The 21,476-nt window shown below is 39.8% G+C and overlaps 1 protein-coding gene across 1 annotated transcript in view; it reads right to left on the bottom strand.

The window, feature by feature from the left end:
• fbln2 (fibulin 2) overlaps positions 1 to 20,983 on the bottom strand; it is a 29,939-nt gene extending 8,956 nt beyond the window's left edge. The window contains exons 1-8 of the mRNA XM_072452025.1: positions 20,774 to 20,983; positions 18,066 to 19,786; positions 10,413 to 10,530; positions 10,020 to 10,149; positions 8,333 to 8,519; positions 5,793 to 6,008; positions 3,748 to 3,855; positions 3,357 to 3,455 (exon numbers count right to left, since the gene is read on the bottom strand). Of these exons, the coding sequence (XP_072308126.1) occupies positions 3,357 to 3,455; positions 3,748 to 3,855; positions 5,793 to 6,008; positions 8,333 to 8,519; positions 10,020 to 10,149; positions 10,413 to 10,530; positions 18,066 to 19,704 (2,497 nt within the window). The 5' untranslated portion in view covers positions 19,705 to 19,786; positions 20,774 to 20,983. The remainder of the gene's footprint in view (positions 1 to 3,356; positions 3,456 to 3,747; positions 3,856 to 5,792; positions 6,009 to 8,332; positions 8,520 to 10,019; positions 10,150 to 10,412; positions 10,531 to 18,065; positions 19,787 to 20,773) is intronic.
• Positions 20,984 to 21,476: the final 493 nt, after the last annotated feature.

Below are 21,476 nucleotides of genomic sequence, written 5' to 3'. Positions count from 1 at the left end.
TCCCATGACTAATTAATATCATCTGATGCTGGCAAATGTTGTTGTTTTTGTGGTTAGTGTCACACAGTTGAGAGCTTCGGAATCTGTATCTGACAAACCACGTTGATTTATTACATAGGCGGATTTCTTATCATACACAGCAGTGACCGGCTGAATGCTGTGACAGCACTGGACTAGGACTGCAATTCTGTCCTATCTTTTGCATCTGTGTTCATTCTGGCACATGGTAATCCAGATTTAATCCAGGTTTAAGCATCAGCCCGTAATCCACCACATTCCACTGGGACCATGTTAGAAAATACTGCTACACGCCTTTATAAAATAGCCCAGGGAGAGAGAGAGACAAAACGGTTTCATATTTTCACATTTTTCTTCACTTTCTGTGGATCTGTAGCTTGAGTTTAGAAACTTTGCAGCTTAAGGGAGTTTGCATAAAGAGTGTTGTAGTCCACAGAGAGGCAGCAGAGTGAGATTCTCCTCTGGGTGCATCACCTCATAGGAACAGGCCTGTCTATCAACAGGCACAAGCTCAGCTGTAAGAGCAGAAAGTTGTAACATGCAACATGACATCTTGTCACAAGCATCCAGGCTTTTTGGCCCCTACGGCAAATAGTCTTTCAAACCTGCAAGACGCTTGATCTGTCTTTATTTTCCAAGTCTAGTCTTTTGTACATGTGTCTACCACATGCCCATTAGTTATCAATTACGCTACAGGACAAAAAAAGTTTCACTGTTAATATTTTATCAGCTGCACTCTTCTGCTGTCATTGATTTCAATGTGCTGGACTCAGTGCACACATATTTCAAATGTTTAATCAGAAGCTTAACCCCTAACTAACCAGGATCAATTTTATAACAATTAAGACTATGAACCAATGCAATATTAGCCAACTAAAAGTAAAACATTTCACATCACATTATGGTACATAAGAAATACACTGCCACTCCACTAAACTGTGCAAATACAGTAGGTTGTCTCCTCCCACTGGATAACTGTTGCAGGTGATGATCTTTCAGCTGCAACACGGCCTTTAAACCCAACTGATGCAGTGAGCGGCGTCTCATTTCAGAAACGACCATGTGGAAAGACAAATCCCGTGGTCATGGAGAATATGTCAGTGTGTTTGAGAAGGGTCCAATCATTGGAGAAGCAGAACCTAATCCACTACAGATATGAACCCGAGTGAGAGGGTTTGGGACGAACTGGAGAAGGCTTTGTACAGTGGTCACTCTCTCACATCATCAATATAAGATCAACTGAAAAATAATGCAACACTGGATGGAAATTATATTTTTAATATTGCAGAATCTTATTGAAACCATGTCGCAGCAAATGTGTGCTGTAATCAAACTAAAGGTGGTCCTACCAAATATTAGCACTTTTTTCCTGTGGTGAATTTGGACATAAGTAATACCACAATGACAAATTCTGGGCTAAACCAAAGATAAACACAGAGACAGTGGCCATAAGCTCACCTTTCAGCCCTAGTGGCCTGTATTCCTCACTGCATCATTCAAAACAAAGGCCCACTACTGCCTCAAGGCTGCTGCATTCAGTGTCTGCTCCCCTAAGACTGCCACATTACACCGCGGTGAGTGGCAAAGTGAGCCAAAATGGGACAAAGAGGCTATTTTATGACAAAAAAACATGATTACTTTTCTGAAAGGAGAAGGGATTTGAAAGCACCGGTAAGTATTTCTCAGCCCAGACTTAACGCCTTGTCTAAAACAGCACAGGCTGCATCAAAAAGCCTGTCTCATCCAATTTATTCAGATGGATACACAAACATAATAAATACATAAATATATATTGAGAAATAAAATAAAATAGATAATTAATAGATAAACATTATGCCATATCTGTTCCATATTATTGATTATTGTTTTTTAAATATGAGATTTCCAATCAGGCCACAGGAGGTTATAAACCAGACATTTAATATGAGGAAAATGAGGCCGTTTTTGTTATGACGGCCTTGAATGACTCCATAGCTGAAAGCAGCTATGGATTCTCCGTAAGAGCAGGGCGGGTGTGTGGTTTGATCGGTATCGGAACAGAGATGAAAGTATTCCAGCCTTGCAAATTGAAGCATGTCTGCAAATTGCGGCGTTGGACAGCGCTGAAGGTCTTGGTGGGAAGAGCATCTTTAAGAGATTTGAGTTCATCCAAAACCAACTGACTGTGAAATGGTCAATGATTCTGAGAACTCCTTTAGATCTATACAGTATGTCAGTCAAAAATGTGTCATGTCAAATACAAATTCCATCACTAATGTAGTTTTGTTTTCTTATTTCAATTCAAATACATTTTAAACCAAGGATTAAACCAAACAACACCCCAAACTATATGAATAGTTTAGTGGGTTTAGTGCCGTGTTATTTATTATTACAGAAGCAACTCCAGTCATACTGTTATAAAGTGGTTGTGCCTCTGACAGCACATAAAACAATAATGTCCAAGTTCAACAAACGTTGCTTGAGTAAAAATGATCTGAACAATGCCTTGGGTGTTCCATTGTTCATTCCATCTGAAATCTCACCCTCTCTGCCCGCTCCCACATGTGGAAACTATTTAGATTCACCAGGCACTTTGACAGTGTTCCTGAACAGTAATACCTCCTCTCACGATACTGATGAAACGAGCAGTCTCTCGTTTGGATATCATGGTAGGATATTTACAACTGTGGATAGGTTTTTTGTCCTTGTCTTTTGCGTCAAACTACATAAATGATGCACAGCACAGCATGCTGAAACGGCAAGGTTTCCAGCATGTGCATTACTGTTGAGTGTAAAAGTGTAATTTTACTGCTGAGAGTTTTGATGATGATGTTGGAGGTTTTATAGCCTGTAGTTTTCAGTCTGTAAAGGGCAAAGCGGCACACCACGTCTTGAGGTATAATGAGGTGTATTGAGCGAAAAAAAGGATAACAGTCAGAGCTCTCGGCACAAATACTGAGTCTAGAATTTCAAAGTTACAAACTACAAACTACTACATTGTTAGGCTTCAAGCATAGAGTACAGTTTTGCCTTCATTTACGGTAATAAATGTATTCTGACTGTTCAGTTTTAATAGCCATAAGAGCCATAAGCAACTCATTTTCATTCATGTTTGTATACTTTATCACTTACATCCCTCAAGTCACACTCTTAATGTTTCCAGGGAAAATACTTACTCTCTTATGGAAATATACAGATTTTTATTGTAATATAGCAGGTTCAATAGCCTAATAACATATTAAACATTGTGGATTTTTCTGTTGCCCTCAATCTGGGGACTTACCTTTTATACAAACTTAAAACCACCTTTAAATATATTTATATTATATAATAGATGATATAAGATGTTGAGCTCATACCTTGACAGGTGCGTCCATCAGTCATGAGAGAGAAGCCTGGGAGACAGGAGCAGAGGGCACGACCCCCGATCACACTGCACTTCTGACCACACTGTCTATCTGCATCAAAACACATCTACATGAGCATTATTTATACTCTACTATATATACGTGGTTGAGGGGGACTTTCGGTCACAGCAAAGTACAAGCAAATACAGTGTTGATGCTAATGACAAATACAATGTATAACTTGTAGCAAAGACTGGAAACACAAGTATTTTCAGTCATAAGTAATAATTCAACATGTTTATTCGCATATAGTTAGTTCACTGAGCATTTTTATGGTAATTGCATTTTATTTAGTATGTCAGATGGTGTATCTTTGATGTTTTATCAACCAAAGTGACATTACCTTCACAGGGGTTGAAGTAAAGTGGGCTGCTGGTGGGCGTGGCCTTGCTGGAGATTGCTTCAAAATGGCCTCCATCCTCCGTTACTCTGTTGTCTTCATCAGGGCTGTCTGTGAAAAGACATGGTCCCTTTAAAATGGAAAGTTCCCCTGGAATTGACTCCACATGGGAAGTTTAGAAGTTTTGGCCAGTCAAATCCTGTTCCCTGTGTTGCAAAGAGTCCACAGAATGTGCCTCCAAACGTCAAATCAGGCCAAGACATTTTGTGACCAAAGCTGGATGTTTTTGTAATTATTCTCAGGGCATAAGAGCAGAGAGGTCTCCATATAAATATTTTATTTGAGGTTACTAAGATTTTTAATAAGGCCTTTGCTCACGTTCCACACCGCTGTATGATAGTATGATCATGAAATCAATTGGAGTGTAACTGCTGCGTAATCACCAGGAGATGACAGAAACAAGCACTTTCTCCATAATTTCAGTGAAATTAAAAAAAGAATAACTAAACATGACCCTGGGTGAATTTTCCATAACCATCACTAATGTCCCTATACTCATCAGCATCTCAAAGCATCAAAAATATATTCTTTGTACAAGATGTGGGAGTAAGGCGCTGGTACAGCTGGCAGCCCGGTGTAAACGCTCTCTCTTCTTTCTCACACTTATTGTGGTTTATCTCCTATATTTTGTAAATATAGTTAGTATATTTTTTCTATTTTACTGTACGATAGGGACACGCGCTGGAATAGTTTTTTAATTCAACTGTTTTTGACTTTTTTCGGCTGGATTTGAGCGTTTTTCGTTGCGTTCGTTGTGTTGTTGTGACGTGAGCTAGCTCCGAGCGAGCCCACCAGCCCCCCCCCGCGCCCTCCGGCCGCGCTAAAGTACGGCGTGTCGTCGGTACACGTTTATATACACGTTTATATGAAAGAGGAACTTCACGAACGATCGGGACACGCACTGGAATCGCTTTAAATTAACTTGTTTTGACTTTATTCGGCTGGATTGAGTGTTTTCGTCGTGTCGTCGCGATGTGTCTTGGCTCCGGCCCCGCCCCCCGGCCCCCGGCTCCGGCCCCGCCCCCTGGCTCCGGCCCCGCCCCCCGGCCGGCGCCGTACCGCGTTTCCACAAAGGAGGAACTCATGAAACTGCAGAGAACTGTCGTCTTACCCGGAGATCGTCACGTTATCCCGTCGCAATACTGACCTAACCTAATACTGATGTGCAATTCTGTCGTATGTGCAATTGCTGTTGGAATTCATGTGCAATTCATGTGCAATTACTGTGAAATTCATGTGCAATCTATGTGCTGTCGTGACACATATTCATGTGCAATTACTGTCGGGATCACATGCAATGGTATTTATTTATTTATTTATTTGTCTATGGGAGTTTTTATTTATTTATAGGAGATCTTCTACTGAAAGTGTTTTTCAGACTTCCTATAAGTGATCTGTTCTTCTGTATCTACCTCTGTATCTACCTGCGTTGCACCAATGAAATTTCCCCATGTGGGACAATAAAGGAATATCTTATCTTATCTTAACTCCAACGTTTGCCTCGTCACACTTTGCAACTGTAACAGCAACAATAACATTAACTGTATTCTTGCACAGAGGGATGTTTAGATGGTGCATGACATAAAATATATGATTATCTGGTCAAGTCTTCATCAATTGAGATCTCGAAATTAAAGCTGCACCATGTCAGCGCTGAATGAGGCTTACAGACACGTCAATACACAAGATTGACTATTTAATATAGTCGATCTAGTGTATTTTAATGAATTCAAAGCTCTTGATAAAGATTACCCTGCCAGTGCCCTTGCTTTACATGATTTGATTCTATATTGTGTGCAAGGGTGCGAGTCTGCATATGTGTTTATTTATTGAAGTATTGATATTTTGAGTTATTATTCGGTTCATGTGTGTTTGGTAAACAGGATATTAATGCAAAAGAGAGTTTATCCTGTAAAAATAAATGATGATAATGATAATCTACAACAGACTGTGAGTGTTATGCTGTGTTATGCTCCTGCTGGTGTGACCTGGTGTGCAGGAGTGCCCGTCCGGCTGCAGGGAGTACCCATCATGACATCCACAGCGGTACGAGCCCCAGGTGTTGGTGCAGGTGTGCTGGCACAGCTGACCCGCGTACACATGGCAGTGGTCCATGTCCTCCTCCTCCTCCTCATGCTGTGCGTTGGCCAACTCCTCTGTGGCAGATATGGAGAGGGCTTGTCTGGGGAGAGGGCTGTCTAACACTGGAGCAGTGAGAGAGGCAGAGCCGGGAGGGAGAACAACACAAATTAGAGACAGCAGAAGTCTGCTATGTCTGTGCTCTAACTCTTTGGAACTGATATGAACAGACAGCGCAGCATCTGCTCCTCCCTGGCATTCACATTTGCATGTTTGCTTTGACTGCAACCCCACTTTCTAAATTACCATCATAAAAAGAAAGAAGCAGTCAGCAGTCAAGTGCTCTGGCCAGGTCCAGAGTCTATAAATATCACACCTCACAAACAACGTGACATTATTAAATCTTTTTAAATGGTATTGTCCAGATGTTGGAATTCATTATTGATTAGTAAAAAGGTAAACAATCTCACTGTAGCTCAAATCGATGAATCATTAAGTCCACAGTCATTTTGACAGCCCTCACATTTCTATTAAAAACTGCAAGGCCCCTCAAATGCACAATTTATCAGTTTGGACAGGATGTATGTATGTATGGTTTGTGATTATTGAGCATAAAAATACATCTGAATAGTACTGAATACTTTATCCATACACATATACCAACATGTGCACTGTTATTCGATGCATGTGCTTAAAAGAGCTCCATTCAACTATCACCAGCCCAACACCTCACAGTGGAGGGCACAACAACATTATTCTGTGGAGCTTGACTTTTCCTCACAGTCACTGGTTTATATTCAAAGGAGTGAGCTGACTGAATGTTTGCTTTTTAATTAAAAAGGCGGTGAGTCACAGACTGAGAACATTGGAAATAATTACATCCTTTTTTCATCCATAAAGACTGACTACACACGGACAGCATTCACAGCTTTGTGCAGGTTAATAACCTCTCAACTTAAATGACTTCATCTTTAAAGAGAGAAAATAGTCAACAATCAGTGGTGAGAGCAAAGCCTATTAAACTGATCAAGAAGATGTCAGAGCTACGATGTTAAGGAGATTTACATCATCCCCAAACTCAGATACTATTTCTCATAAACCAGAGATGCTTTCCAGCTGTGTATGGACCTAATCTCTCCAAATGTGTCGTGTTAACTCAGATGTTAAGTTAACAACCGTCTTGAATAATGACATCTGCTGCAAGTAATCAAAGGAAGGAAAGAGGATAAAGGTACAAGGAAGAGGCTTGAGGAATTAAAACAATCATTAGCAGATGATGGAAACATTTCCTGTCTGTATGTCCTCCACGTACAGTACATGATAACGTTTTAAACTTAGGGAGTTCTGTTCAGTGTGTATTTATGGGTCAAGTAAACTGTGGCATAGTGGGTGTTTTTCACAATTCACATGATGTTATGTCCTTAGGCAATGACAGTTTAAATGCCGAATCACCCCTTTTACAGTTTGAATAAAAACACAACAAAGAAGAAGTTAGACATTTGCATAACAAACTAGAGCCGATTTGTTTTATACTTGAATAACCATATTTGCATGTGTATACTGCTAAAACGTAAGCTCACATTTCAACATATTACAAACCATGGCAAAGTTCTGTTTTGTCCCTCCATAACATTTTGAATTGCAATGTGCTCACCTACTGTCTATTAAATGGTGCATATCCTATAGACTGCTGCTTTAATGTACAGTATGTGCTCTTGGCTACACAGAGAGGTCAAGAATAGAAGAATGAAAGAAGACAGTCTGAGCCAAAAGTCTGCTAATAATTAAATCCAGCTTTGGTGCATTTTTAGATTCTCATTGCTACTTCCAAACCAACCAAACTGCGATGTGAGTTCAAACATCAAAACCATCTGAGTCTGGACAAGATTTTGGACAGAAATCTGTCTCACAACGACACAATACTCATTCAGTCATGATTCCCTGTTACAAAGAAAAGATGCTGTGTTCTGTATGAGAACCATCCCACCCAAGATTATTATTACCATCAGTTATTTTTTCGGGACGTTGCATGTTGACCACGCCGCATTGTACCCATGAGCTAATTTGTGTCCATTGTCCCATATTCACTTTCATCCATACAGCAGCGCCCTCTCATCCAAATACTGCTTAGCTTCAAGGTGGTCTATTGTTTCAACAGGGGTCAGTCTGTAGCCCGAGTGGCAGGGACACTCACCTATCAGGAGTGATATAGTGTTTAAAAAGAATACTTGCTTTGTTTGACTTTGAAAACACTTTTATGTTTACTGTAAATCATTTTTCTATCATACGTAGCTTTTCACTATCTTCACCTTCAGCTATTATTCAAATGTTTATGAACATTTTCCTTTTTGTATATTTAAATAGTGTTAGGGATAATATAAGGAATATTGCAAAAGTAGTTCAATCTAAGTACTTTTATGTAATAGGTACAGTATATAGAGCCGGATACCTTGCCTGGGTCTAGTAGTGGCTCTGAGACCGTGTTTATTCCACAGGAGACTGTGGCTCGGGGCTGGTTTCTCCTCGCAGCAGGTCAGGAAGACGTGTCCACAAGGGAATCCCAGGAAGTGATGACTGTCACAGCTCAGGCCCTCCTGGCGCACCTGTAGACCCAGGGCACAACAACTGCAGCACACCTGAAGCGCACATACGGATGGAGTGTAAGGATTGTACAGCTTTAGTTTGAGGGAGATTTCCACTTACAGCCAGTTACAAAATATGTGTTTATGATTGGAATTCATTAAATGGGTGAAAAGTGCACCGCTTTGAGCTAGCAACCCTTTAGAAGTCTTGTGATTTAATGTTACACATTCCCCAGGTTAATATTTAAACCTAGCACAGGCATGGCCTTTCCAAAACGATATCATAGGAGAGATTGTATTATACTATGCTTGTGCCTAGACATGCCTGACATTATCCACATCTATGCAGACTGTATCCACATCTATGCAGACTGTATTCACATCTATGCAGACTGTATCCACATCTATGCAGACTGTATCCACATCTATGCAGACTGTATCCACATCTATGCAGACTGTATCCACATCTATGCAGACTGTATTCACATCTATGCAGACTGTATCCACATCTATGCAGACTGTATCCACATCTATGCAGACTGTATCCACATCTATGCAGACTGTATCCACATCTATGCAGACTGTATCCACATCTATGCAGACTGTATCCACATCTATGCAGATTGTATCCACATCTATGCAGACTGTATCCACATCTATGCAGACTGTATCCACATCTATGCAGACTGTATCCACATCTATGCAGACTGTATCCACATCTATGCAGACTGTATCCACATCTATGCAGACTGTATCCACATCTATGCAGACACTCTAGCTTCATATGGAACTGTTCACACTCATCAGCTTGTTTCCTAAATCTACTATGGGCGTTGGGAAGTAAAAACTCTTGGGATAATTATTGATACAAGCCTGTACATATAAATTCAGCTTAACAGTCAAAATATGTTGAAATGTTTACATTTCTTTTTCTTTGTGCAACGTCATGAATGAAACAGCCTGCTGACATTTACAATCGAGCCCTCTGTACCAGGCAACAAGACATCAGCTCATGTGAAGCTATTTACTGGGTACTGGATGTAAAACCCTTTGAGTGCCCTGTGGAGGTAGAACAGCATCACATACATGAATGTAGAACAGTTTAGGGGGGGGGGGAAAGTATCATTTTTTAAAATTTAAATGATTAAAGTGTTTGAGAATTTGTGGGCTTTTATAGCTAGAATAGTAAGTTAGATTTTTTCTTAAGGTGTTTCCACTTTTCTGTAAATCACATGTGTTCTGGTCAAGGAGAATGAAGGATAATATTCTATAAAGAATTGTAATGATACAATATGCAAGTGTTTTAATGAACAGCACCCAGCTTTCATTTGTTTGTTTACATTATGGATTTAACAGTCTCTTTAAATTGTGCAGTGTGGATTATAGGAATAAATAAATGAGGACAATTTTGACAAATTTTCAATTAAGACATATTTGACTAAGATGCAAATCTGAAAGGTTGGTCTGTGAACCATGCTTAAACAGTATGGCAGAGTGATGTACAGCACAAGAGGATTAGCCTTTGCTGTGGTGCTTATTAGCAACTGGACTTGCCTCATAGGAGTGGTCTGGACATGGGGCGTCCAGGTCCACATCACAGGAGCTCCCTGACCTGGCAGCAGTCAGACCGCTCTCACACTGGACCTCCCTCACTGAGCTCAGGCAGCACTGCTTCTGAGCCAAACTGAAACAAACAAGAAGATACACTTTATGAGTAAACAACTACCATGCATGAATGCAGCCTATTGGTCAGGTGTCCACTGCCTGTGAACCACAGTCGCTCAGAGGATCACTTGTGAATACAGAACAAATGGAACAAAACGTCTGACTAGCCAATCTACAGTTATCTGTTATGGACAATCCTATCTTCATTTGGCAACTACTTCAGGATTAAGTAAATTACAGGAAGCCATAGGGTATTTCTAACACATACACACACATACACACCTGCACAAAGAGGCCTTGTCATTGCTGAGGAACGGCATATGAACACAGTGGTCATTCTGTTTGGCCCACATCTGCCCAGCGGCACAGCAGCTCTGGACCAGGTCATCCTCTGCCCCACCTGCAGACACGTTCACATGTTCACAACACTGTAAATTCCACAGTAAATCCACTGTACAGAGCAGACTAACACACAGTGAACTCCAGTTGGTCTCTACGGCGCCTTCAACATTTCATCACATTCTCCAGAGGTAAAACTCAACTCCAGACACAGAAGGATTTTATGAGGATTTTTTCTCTCTACTCAAAGCACGTTATGCAATATGTATCAAGTTTAAATGGCAGCTTAAGGTCAGGAGTGGAAAGAGTGCTGAATATTTGAAAAAATACAGTTACATGACTAAAAATGTACAAGTTATAAGAAAAGTACTGGTGCCAAAATTGTTTCTCAGTATAAGTGAAAAGTATGAATGAAGAGTAACATTTTAGATCAATCATTTATCTGAAACTTGATTGAATAAACTGAATCAAGTTGTTTTAAACTGCAATCTGCAAATTCTCTGAGCGTTGGCCAATCAGAGCAGTGCTGTTTTGTAAGTTTGTGGGTTTAGGCAGGAGCATAGACAACTGGGACAACTGGGACTTGTATTTTCCTGACACTGTTCGTTCTTGTATATTACATTATGGTGGCAATGTCAGGCAACTCCAACTGTACTCAGTCATTTTAAATGTATGTAATTACAATTACATTGGTAAATTATACTCTTTTACAATTACACATTGAAAAATCAACCAAAAACGTACAAATAACACACAAAAAAAATCTATTACAAATAACATGAGTATTTTGAAGTTATTCACTTTCCACCCTCACTTATGATGCGAGTGGAAGAACACGGTCTAGTCACTTCTTTGAAACAAATTTGCAAAAAACGACATATGTTTAGAAACTAAAAGGTTCAAAAGATGATAGCTCAAGGTCAGGCCATAACATTCTGCGATGCTATGGCTGTTAAACACATGCACTTCTGAACACACCGTTTACAGCAGAGGCCTAAATCCGTCTGGGCCTGCTGCACCACACAGTCTGCTCTGAAGAGGCAACCTACCTTAGCATTTGCATATTCATCCTACTCTTACAGCCGTGAAATGAAAGAGCTTTGTTTTCCAATTTGAGAACACAAACCCAATTTATGTCAACCCCAAATATATTGCAAGGAAATGAACACATTTGCAAACATTAAACTACAGCATGCAGCTTCCTGTTTGGACTTTATTCCTCTAATGAATCACAGAGCCATTGCAGAATTAGCTCCACATGGCTTTCACTCAGAGCCTTAACAGCATGCTTTATTCTCTTTATAGAAACGACTTTGTTTTCATCTGAATACCGGTAAGCCTAAACTATGCTAATCTATGCAGCACAGAGCAAATTCAGAAAAAACTGCTGTTTCATGATCTACTTTGAAACTTTATTAACTCCAATCTGCTCTCTCATTTACATAATTCAGGATAGGACATTTCTGTATTACAAATTGATGGGGAAAAATTAGGTAAAGGTAAAATGTATTTGATTTGAGGTAAAGGGAATGTGTCAGTTTTATGGAAGAGGAATTTAAATTCATTTACATGAATTTAACTTAACATGGAACAAAGATTAACAGTCACACATGGGGTACTATACTGTTCGGACAAGCGCCGCGGCGCCTATATTTGGCATTTGACACTGATGATTGACACATTTAAAGTAAACAGTTCAAGATCACACGCGTTCAACGAGGGCTAAAAGGAAAATACGGGAATTAAATGAAATAGAAATAATTGACCAAGGACTCTAATAGAGGGTGTAGGGTGATCATGATGGAGTGGAGAAAAGTATATGAATGAATGACGTACTTTCCTGTTTATTTGGGGATATTTTTTTCAATTTACTCTAATTAATTATTGGCTTCATTGTTTCATTTTCAAACTCAATCTAGTCAAAACAGTATTTCTGAAAGTCAGGAAACTGCGGTTGTGTTAATGGGCCACGCAATAAATACATTGAATTGAAGGAAAAGCTTGGACTAGAAATGTTGCTTGTTTAATGAGAATCGGCACCAATTCATATCCACAAAAATAACCCAGAAGATAATATTATCTCCAAGAAAAGCAAGCTTTCTGATAAAGCCAGGCATGTGAGCACTTCAAGATGAGACAACTCACTAAACATTCCCGTTTTAAGATATCCTGTGGTGGCGAGTGTCCAAATGCTGCCCATGATACATTTTTGTCTGACTCATTCTGACATTTAACTGACAACCCCCTGAAAACATAACAATTGTTCAAACACAAAGAAGACTTGAAGCGAAGCAGTGCAGTTCATGCTTCTTATAACGCCAAACATTGTGACAGACACAGACTCTTTATTCAGGATTTGAGATTGATAAAAATGCTTGTGCTACAAAGAAAAATCTAACACCTATGTAGCAATCATTTTCCTTCCACAAATTGCTGCTTTTGCAATAAACATGAAAGAAGAAACTGAAAATACGTTATATGCTTTGACTTTCCCATGACTGGAGAGTGGCAATGGCAGGTCTGAGGACACGTGAAGCCCTGAAGAGAGAACACCTCAGCTCATTAGTCAGTCTGGACCAACACAGGCCTGTCTGCTGCCTCTCAGACATACAGTAGGTCATCAGCACACATCTGCATCACATCTGGAGAGCGGCTCATACGTCTCACATGCTGCTCCAGAACATCAGTATATTATGAACGGACTATAAACTCAGAATTTATTCATACATAACTGTCAGTTTGGATTGGATTATTAGGCCTCAGACAATGACTATAAAACTGGCTGTTTTAAAGAGTATGCATAACCGAAATATCCTAATTTTCCAATTTTTTAATTTTTATTATTTGTCTGCCCCAAATCTGTTATTTGCATTTGGCCTTGTTACTTAATCCGCTTTCAGAATTACCAATCATAATTGAAATATCTGTCTCAAATATAGTTCTTCTTATTTCTAGTTCTCTGCCATGTCTCTATCTTTTTAATTTAATAGTTTGCATAAAGCTGAAGTCATGAGTGGCGTTTGCTATGCGTTTGTGGGACCTAGCGTGTGCATTTACTACTTACAGTGTATTGGAAAATGTTTCTCCTTTTAATCACAAATACAAGAATAAATGTAACCATGTTCAAATGACTTTACAATAGGGAAAGATGTTAAGAGCATGAGAGTCACAAAAGTGAAAGTGGAGCTGGTAGTGGGTGTCTCCTCATAGCGTTAGCTGTGTTCTTTAAACAGTGAGAACACAAACAAGAGCACAAAATGGAGATGAATGGTTTGAAATCAATCAAGCTGCTAGAGCAAATTGGAAAATTAGGCTTGTTCCTCCCCGGCACTGTTTATAAGAACAGCAGATGTGATGTTTCAAATTCTTTTCTTGGATTCAACATAGCGAACTGGAGCTTAGTAAAAGTTCAGACTGAAAGACTCACTTCTGGGCCAACACAGCTCCGACTAACCTCACTCACCGCTCTCTCTACATCCTCAAGCCTCTGCCTTGCCATTCCCATCAACAACATCAGCCTATCAGTGCTCAGCTAACAGGTTTTAAATTCTGCTCTCGCTCCTCCTGGCAACAACTGTTCAGTCCTCCTCCACCTCTGCATCAGGCAATTCTGCAGAAGATTCATCAGTGTTTACTTCATGCCACTCGTGTCTAGTCCACAGGGGAAGAGTCCAATCTCAAATCCAGGATCCAAGCACCAAGGCAATGTTATTATCTTCCTTTTGAGTCTGTCCCGCTTGAACCTTATATCACCATGGTGCAGACTTTTAAAGCACTTTTAGCTCTGACTCTTACTTACATCCCTTCAAGTTACAAGCGATCATGCATCGAAACAGAATAACAAATATTAAAGGTGGGCACAGAGAGCAATCCCTGGGCACGATTGAGCAACCCTGTGATCCTTAGAATATATTTAAAAGAGTAATTGTGTCTTCATATGTGTAATAATGCTTTAAAGTACTATTTTAACACACACACTTTAAGGAGACAATACACACGTCACTCCAGCGAAGGTGAGAAGCGCCTTCACCATCTTTCACCTCCCATCTACTTTCCTTCCATAGACACTTTATATCCTCGGCTTTTCAATTCCTTCGGATTCCTCCAACACTTCTCTTTGTTTTCCTTTGTGCTGGGTGTAAAGTTTCTGTCATACCTCGAAGAACTGCCCATCCTCATGTCATCGCTCCGGCCACAGTCCACAAAGAACCACTTTTCACTGCCAACTTCTAATTAGTTGCTTCCTGACAGTGGAGACCTGACTCCCCGTCCCTCCATCACACCCATCACAGCTATTTCATTTAGATGCTTGTGTTTCACAAAATAATGGGATTTAGAAGCTCAGCTGTGGCACTTGACTTCCTATAAAGAAAAAAGCTGTTCCATCAGTGTTGTTTCTTGCATAATTGAAGTAAGAATGCACACTTTGCCATTTATGTTGTTCTTCTCTTTGCAAACTCTCTTTTAGATGTATTTCTATTTTACTTTTTCCCCCTTTAACTATTATTTCTTATTGTACCGACTCTGCTATTTCAGACATCTTAAACTTAATAATCCATTAATCTGAAGATGAACACTAGAAACAACAGAACAAATCATTGTTTGTGGATTGTGATGAAAATGAAGGTTAATTATATTGGTTACAGTGCTGATTACAGACACCGTGCTGCTAGTACCCTTCACTCTGCTTTTAAGGATAAAAAGACATTTGTAGCTCGGTGAGATTAGCCAAATTAACCAAAGATAACAAAATATCATCTGACAAAAAACAAATCTCAACTAAGAATAGCTGCAATTATAACAATTAGCTCACGTCCCCAAATTATTACTCAGCGAACAATGTGCCACTACCATTAACTCCCATATCCACTTAAGGTTTGTAACGGATTGCCGTTTTGTGGTGATAAACCTAATTATGATACAAAATGGGGAACCATTTAATCCATCGTCTTCTCTCCTGAGAGTTCAGAAACTCATAAAGTGTACTTTTCCTACTTGACAAAGTATGCAGTGCTATCAGAAAGCAGTTGGTAGTCTCTACTTAACATGTGGCTTGCATTATCTTCCACTCTCACTTGATACCTCCAAATACTGTGATGAAATGAAGATGGATGGCCTCGGAGCAACCATTGCACCGCAGTCATCACAACAGAATCTCACTCCTATTAATTCCAACATGAGTTATTCTAGAGTCATTGTAGCTAAACTCTAATAGGCTAATAAGCATCCTATATTGGTTTAGTCAACATTCTACTTTTTCTTGTGGAGGCTACAAACAGCATCATTGTGGTGCAAAAGGACAAACAAGGACATGAGCCTTCAAAGCACATGAGTCTGCCTTTGAAGAAAAATTCAAATATGAGGAGTTTGAAGGCACGACGGAGGCTGACCAGCGGTGTTGCAACTTCTGGCCATAATGCTGTTGTTTTAAGTCCAAAAAACACATTTAAATCTTTACACTCTGAAAAATGTTTTAAAAACAGATTATAAATACAATTATAGGTCTTTTGGTAATCTTGTTTATTTATGTATTTGATTGGGACAGTATTTGTTAAGGGACAGACATGACTCAACATGATGTAAACACCGAATTGTAGCCAAAGGCTCATTTCCATCATGCTTTCAAACTTTTAATATATACATATATATTTTGTAAAGTCTATGGGAAAAAATTACGGGAAATGCATTTCTGTAACCTCAAAGTAGGCAGTCAATGTTGAGCTCCATGCTGTCGTAGCTAATTTAATGTAATTCAACAGTTTGGACAGTTAAACATGCAGATTGATTGAAGCATATTCCATGCCATGGGATTTGTCAGGGATTGGAGTGTGATTGGCACTAGCACTAGAACCTTCTCAGGGAAATTACATTCATGCGGGCTCATCTCAGGAATGTAGATAAACAAACTGACAAAAAAACAATTGTACTGCATCTGTAGAATAAAATCCATCAAAGAGGGAAAGGCACAGTGACGGAGTGACAGTGTTAAAACATGTTCTGTCCTGCCGCTCCACTGCTGCTACTATCCTCAGTCCATTGCCATTGACTCTGATAAGCTCCATTATCTGCCAAGAGGAGAGGCCATGTCCTGCCCCGTCACCTGCCTGAGGGCTGAAGCGTTACTATCTGAGGAAGCACCGTGTATCTGGAACAGAAGCAGAAGCAGAAGCCATAGAAACTGATAACTCCAGCTAAATAGATTCTCAAAAATGTAAGTACATCTCTTTTTTTGTATCTATTATCCACGAATACTGATGACAGCTCATTCAGTGCATTTAAGTGATTGGTTAAGCTAAATAGAACCAAGCAAAAAGGCCCTAAAAGTAACTTTTGCTCGAAATCTTGAGGGATGTTGGATATCATTGTCAAAATATGTAGCTAATTATATTCTTCAAATGTGAAGAATATCTAAATTCAATCGACAAGTTTTATTGCATCATGTAAGCAATAAAGATAAGACTTTTATGATAGGACAATGGGGAGTGTGCGGAATGGGGAGAGAGAGGGGAGAGATATTCTGCAAATGGTCGAGTGGTGGAATTGAAACTACAGCGCCTCGGTGGTTGCAACCGCTCATACACAACACCTATAATCACTACACCACCGGCAACCATGTAAACACATTCAATTATTTTTTAATACTGCGTGTATCTATTTACACCAATTTTGCCACATTTTTCCAAAGTGGTGAATAGTAGTAGTACTTAAATTGGAATTGGCCAACGGGACAGCTAAATCTTGACAAAACAACAGACTGGCCCTAATGGAGTTTTTATCAACAATATTCTCAATGCACCATTAAGCACCATTAAGGTTTCAGTTAATATATATTTAGACCACTGTGGAACTGATTTGTGATTAAATTACCTGACTATTTTATTATACATATTATATATTTTATATATGAGCACAGGCTTGTACTCTATGATATATTCTATTAAACTCTCTGGAATGCTGTTTGCTGTTTTGTTACATTTTCCCTGAAAGTAGCTAAGGTATAAGGCAAGATTTATGAATGGACTTAAGCCTCCAGCATCACTTTATGTCCCCCATGAGAGCTCTGAGGCAATGTGCAGCAAAACATTCTGGGGGAGAGTGCTCAGACTCAGGGTGGTGCAGCCACTAAAGGGGGATGTTCAGTGGAGCGATGTGGTCCACTCCCCACTCCTGACCCAACCAAATGAACAATGTATTTAGGGTTTATCTAAGAAGGAAACAAACAGGAGATTTATGAGGTACAATGCACCTGACAATTACGTATTATTTATTTTTAATAATTTCAATCCAATAATTTTCAAGACTCTTTTATTAACCATAAAAAACTTGTGGTTTATACTTCATCCAAGCAAGTCATCAAAAATATACTTTTATACCTTTATCCATTACCATGTTGACCAACATACAGACGATCAGTTATAGGCAACAGTATGTCTACCAATCAGCAATATTAGATACATTAAAATTGATTATACAGGGATGGACATCAAAAAAATACGCACAGGAAAAGGTGAAAGAAAATGAAGAAAAACTACAACTCCAATTGAAATAAATTGTGGCCAAGATGAAAATATATACGGAATCAATCTGCTAACTTACCTTCAAATCTGCTGTGTAATCCAAACTGATCAGAAACCCGTTCTCCTGATGCCACTTTCCGCAACTCATACATTTTAGGAGCAACGTCCTTGTCACTGACATTTTGGAAGGTGTTGTTTAGATCTTGCTTGAGATGTAACAGTGGTTTGTCAGTTGTGGTTAAGTAAGCTGTGGTTGTTGTTTGGAGGAAAGTAGAAAAAGACTTTGGAACGGTCTCTCCGTAGTTTGCAAAGACATTTCTGCTCTCTGGTTTCTCATTGTCATGTTCCTGTGTGTCTGGCTTAACATTGTAAAGCACATTGGAGTCCTGATGCCCAGTAACATTCTGCAAATGCACTATTTCTTCACCCTCATTATAGTATTCAACCTGAAACTGCTCTTCCGGGCCTGCAGTGGGAGATACCTTTGTGTGCTGAAATGGTGTTTTTAAAGTATATGGCGAAAGATTGATTCCCTTTAAAACGTTAAAATTCTCTTGACTTCGACTAGAGTTGATTTGTTCACTCAAAGATGTTTGGTCTTTGTCCTCTGAACTTTCATGAAGATTTACTGAGTTGTCAAAGTCTGGCTCTTGTAGCAGTTTATCGCTGCCTAGTTCTTTCTTTAGTGGAAGAACAAAACTACCAAAATACTGATGTTCCTTTAATAGGTGCTTGAAATCTGTCAAGTCTGTGAATGAAGGTTTCAGAGAAGTTGTGGCATCTTCATAGTCCAGTGGCTGATGGGTAGTTTCTTCAGGAGTTGTTGGAACTCTTGTAGGCCTCTCTGCTATCGTTGCAAAGGAGTTGTGAACTCCATAGTGCTCTTTGAGTTCTAACTTGTTGATTTGGTGTCCATTTTGGGCCACTAGGTTATTTTCATTGTTGAAAGGAGCAAAGGTACCCAAAGACGGACGGTAGGTGTCTGGAAAGTCAGTTGGCCCATAATCATAGTCCTCTAGCTCTTCAGTGTCCATGGCCGCTTTGAAAAGAGGTAGATTTCCTTCAGGTAGAAGCTGGTGTGGTGTGGGGAACTGACCCATGTGATCTTGCGGGTCAACTATGTAGGGATAGGTGTTGTGCTGAATTTCTGACTCATCCTGAGGTGCTCCAATTAATAATGGTTCATGGACTTTCTCTGGCTCACAGTCTGGGACAGGGTAGCACATAGGTGTCCCTCCTTCATTGGGGCAGTGGCAAACCTGGCAGGGATTGATGTGAAATGAGTGCCCTGCCTCAAACTTTTGCCCATTGTGAGTGCAGCCAATCCGCTCACACTGCATGCACCCATCCACAGGCTCAGACATGTCAATGCAGTGTGGGGGCATTTCAGGGCAGCTGATGTAGTGACAACTAATTCTGCCACCCCCTAATGGACACGAACATTCAGTGCTGCCATAATCTACAAAGTAAGAGTCCCCTTCTGGCACCTTCCCATTCTTGAATCCAGCATTGAGGCAGTCGTAGAATTGGTAGCCTTCGCAAGTGCAGCCTTTATGTAAGCAAGAAGTACAACAGGCACCTGCTTCCAAAACGTCCTCAAGGCAGTTGTCCAAAAGAGGGCAGTCCACGCCAGTACAGTCTAGTTGGCAATGCAATCCAGGAAAAGAAATATACAAGACGATTATAAGCTTGAGGAGTGCTTTTGTAAAATTGGCCATTGCATCAGGTAAATATTGAAGTCTTGTGCCCAAAGCATTAAGCTGCCTTCAGTGATCCAGACAAACTGCATCCATGATTTACCTAAGAGAGAGGAAAGCAGATACACAGAATTTATTCTTCATAATACATGCAGGCCAACATCTGGCTTAAACATTAAACTCATTGAGTCAAGTTTTTACAACCTTGAACTGGAGCTGGCCAAACATTAAGACAAGTCTTCATTACCATTAGCTGCATTCTGATCCTTTGAATCATTTTGCAGTTAAGGAAAATGAAATAACACTTTGAAACACTGCCAAAACATAATGCTTCTGAAGTAAAACAATCCTCATTATAATGTTGTTCGCAATCAACCCACTGGCCTAAATCAGGACATTTGTTTTGTTGCACTCTCAGTAGGATAAAGAGACAAGCAGGACACATCTGAATGTGAATGTTTCCAGGGGACATATTTTAAATTCACTTACACATTGTTAATAATAATGTCAATATGTATCATGTAACTGTTCAATCACAGTATATCCACTCGCCAATAAACTGTATACGAAATAGAACTGGTGTTGACACTTTCCCAATTCCTGAAAAAGCCCCACATGGGGACAGTAACCCTGGATTGCTCCCAGATTATGTCACTGGCTCAGCAGTCTGCGTAAAAGAAGAGGATGTAGTCCGTCAGTCAAAGTGGCATGTAGCTTAATAGCAGCTTGCAACCCACATGAGTGCAAAGAATGCAAACTACAAGTCGTGAGGTGAAGTGAATTGAGTGATGGGGGTTTCTCTGTTGACTCACTCTCAGCTGATCTTACAATGCTGTATTATGCACATGGCAAAACAGACCGTACATGCACAAGAGCTATACTTTCCCCTTTACAGAGACAATATGTTTCATTCTGTCCAACTGTATTGTGATCAGTTTTGTCATTAGTTTGGCATCAGTTGCTTCATTTATTCAGACTTGAGACTGACTCTTGTGGCAAACTGAATACTACAGGTAAAAAGAAACAGCCAGTATGTTAACACATTCTGTAAACAATCTTCTACTTCCAAGCATCAACTCTCAGAACTTACCACAAATTTCCTTGTGTGAAATCAAAATCCAACTTAAAATCATTAATCATTCAAACAAATGTGTTTCCGCTGAAATGTGGCAAGTCCAACAGTTAGCTTTCTGTTGACCAAAGCTGGTTTGAATCTTGTAAAACCCTAAAAGAAGAAGCCCCCATCAATGTTGCGTCTATTTGCTGCGTCCTGGTGTGAGAAGTGATGTGCTGAGGTCTGCTGTCTATCAGGTTTGTGAGGCTCAAAGTAGGAGCCTTTTGTCCCAATGCAGAGGCAGGCGGGGGCAGGCAAGAGACCGGGGGAAGGGAGGAGGAGGGAGCCCAAAGTTTCCCTGTCTGGCAGGAGGAAATCCCATCAGGAAGGACAATCCACAGACTGCAGGCAACTTATAGAAAGGGTCATAAGGTACCAGTCCATCTGACACACACTGACATGTTAAACCTGTACTTTAGGCAGTACAAAACAATAACACGTCACCCAATGGAAACAAACACAGCTGCAAAACTACTGCAAACTTCTTTGTATAAAAGGGCTTCAAAGCACATGCTAATCTTTGGGGTTATGCAATTGATATATACAAAGCATGCAAACACATGCAATATCAACATTATTTTAGTTGTAAAAATGTTACAAATTTAAGGAAAAAATAAAGTTCTATTGTCTAAATACTTTGCTTTGTTCCCAACAGTAGAAAACAATGCGAATTGCATAA

This window comes from Eucyclogobius newberryi, unplaced genomic scaffold (assembly GCF_026437365.1).
Source record: "Eucyclogobius newberryi isolate DKJ021-1_F unplaced genomic scaffold, fEucNew1.0.hap1 SCAF_19, whole genome shotgun sequence".
NCBI classification, from domain to species: domain Eukaryota; kingdom Metazoa; phylum Chordata; class Actinopteri; order Gobiiformes; family Gobiidae; genus Eucyclogobius; species Eucyclogobius newberryi.
This window is presented reverse-complemented; position numbering and strand designations above follow the sequence as displayed.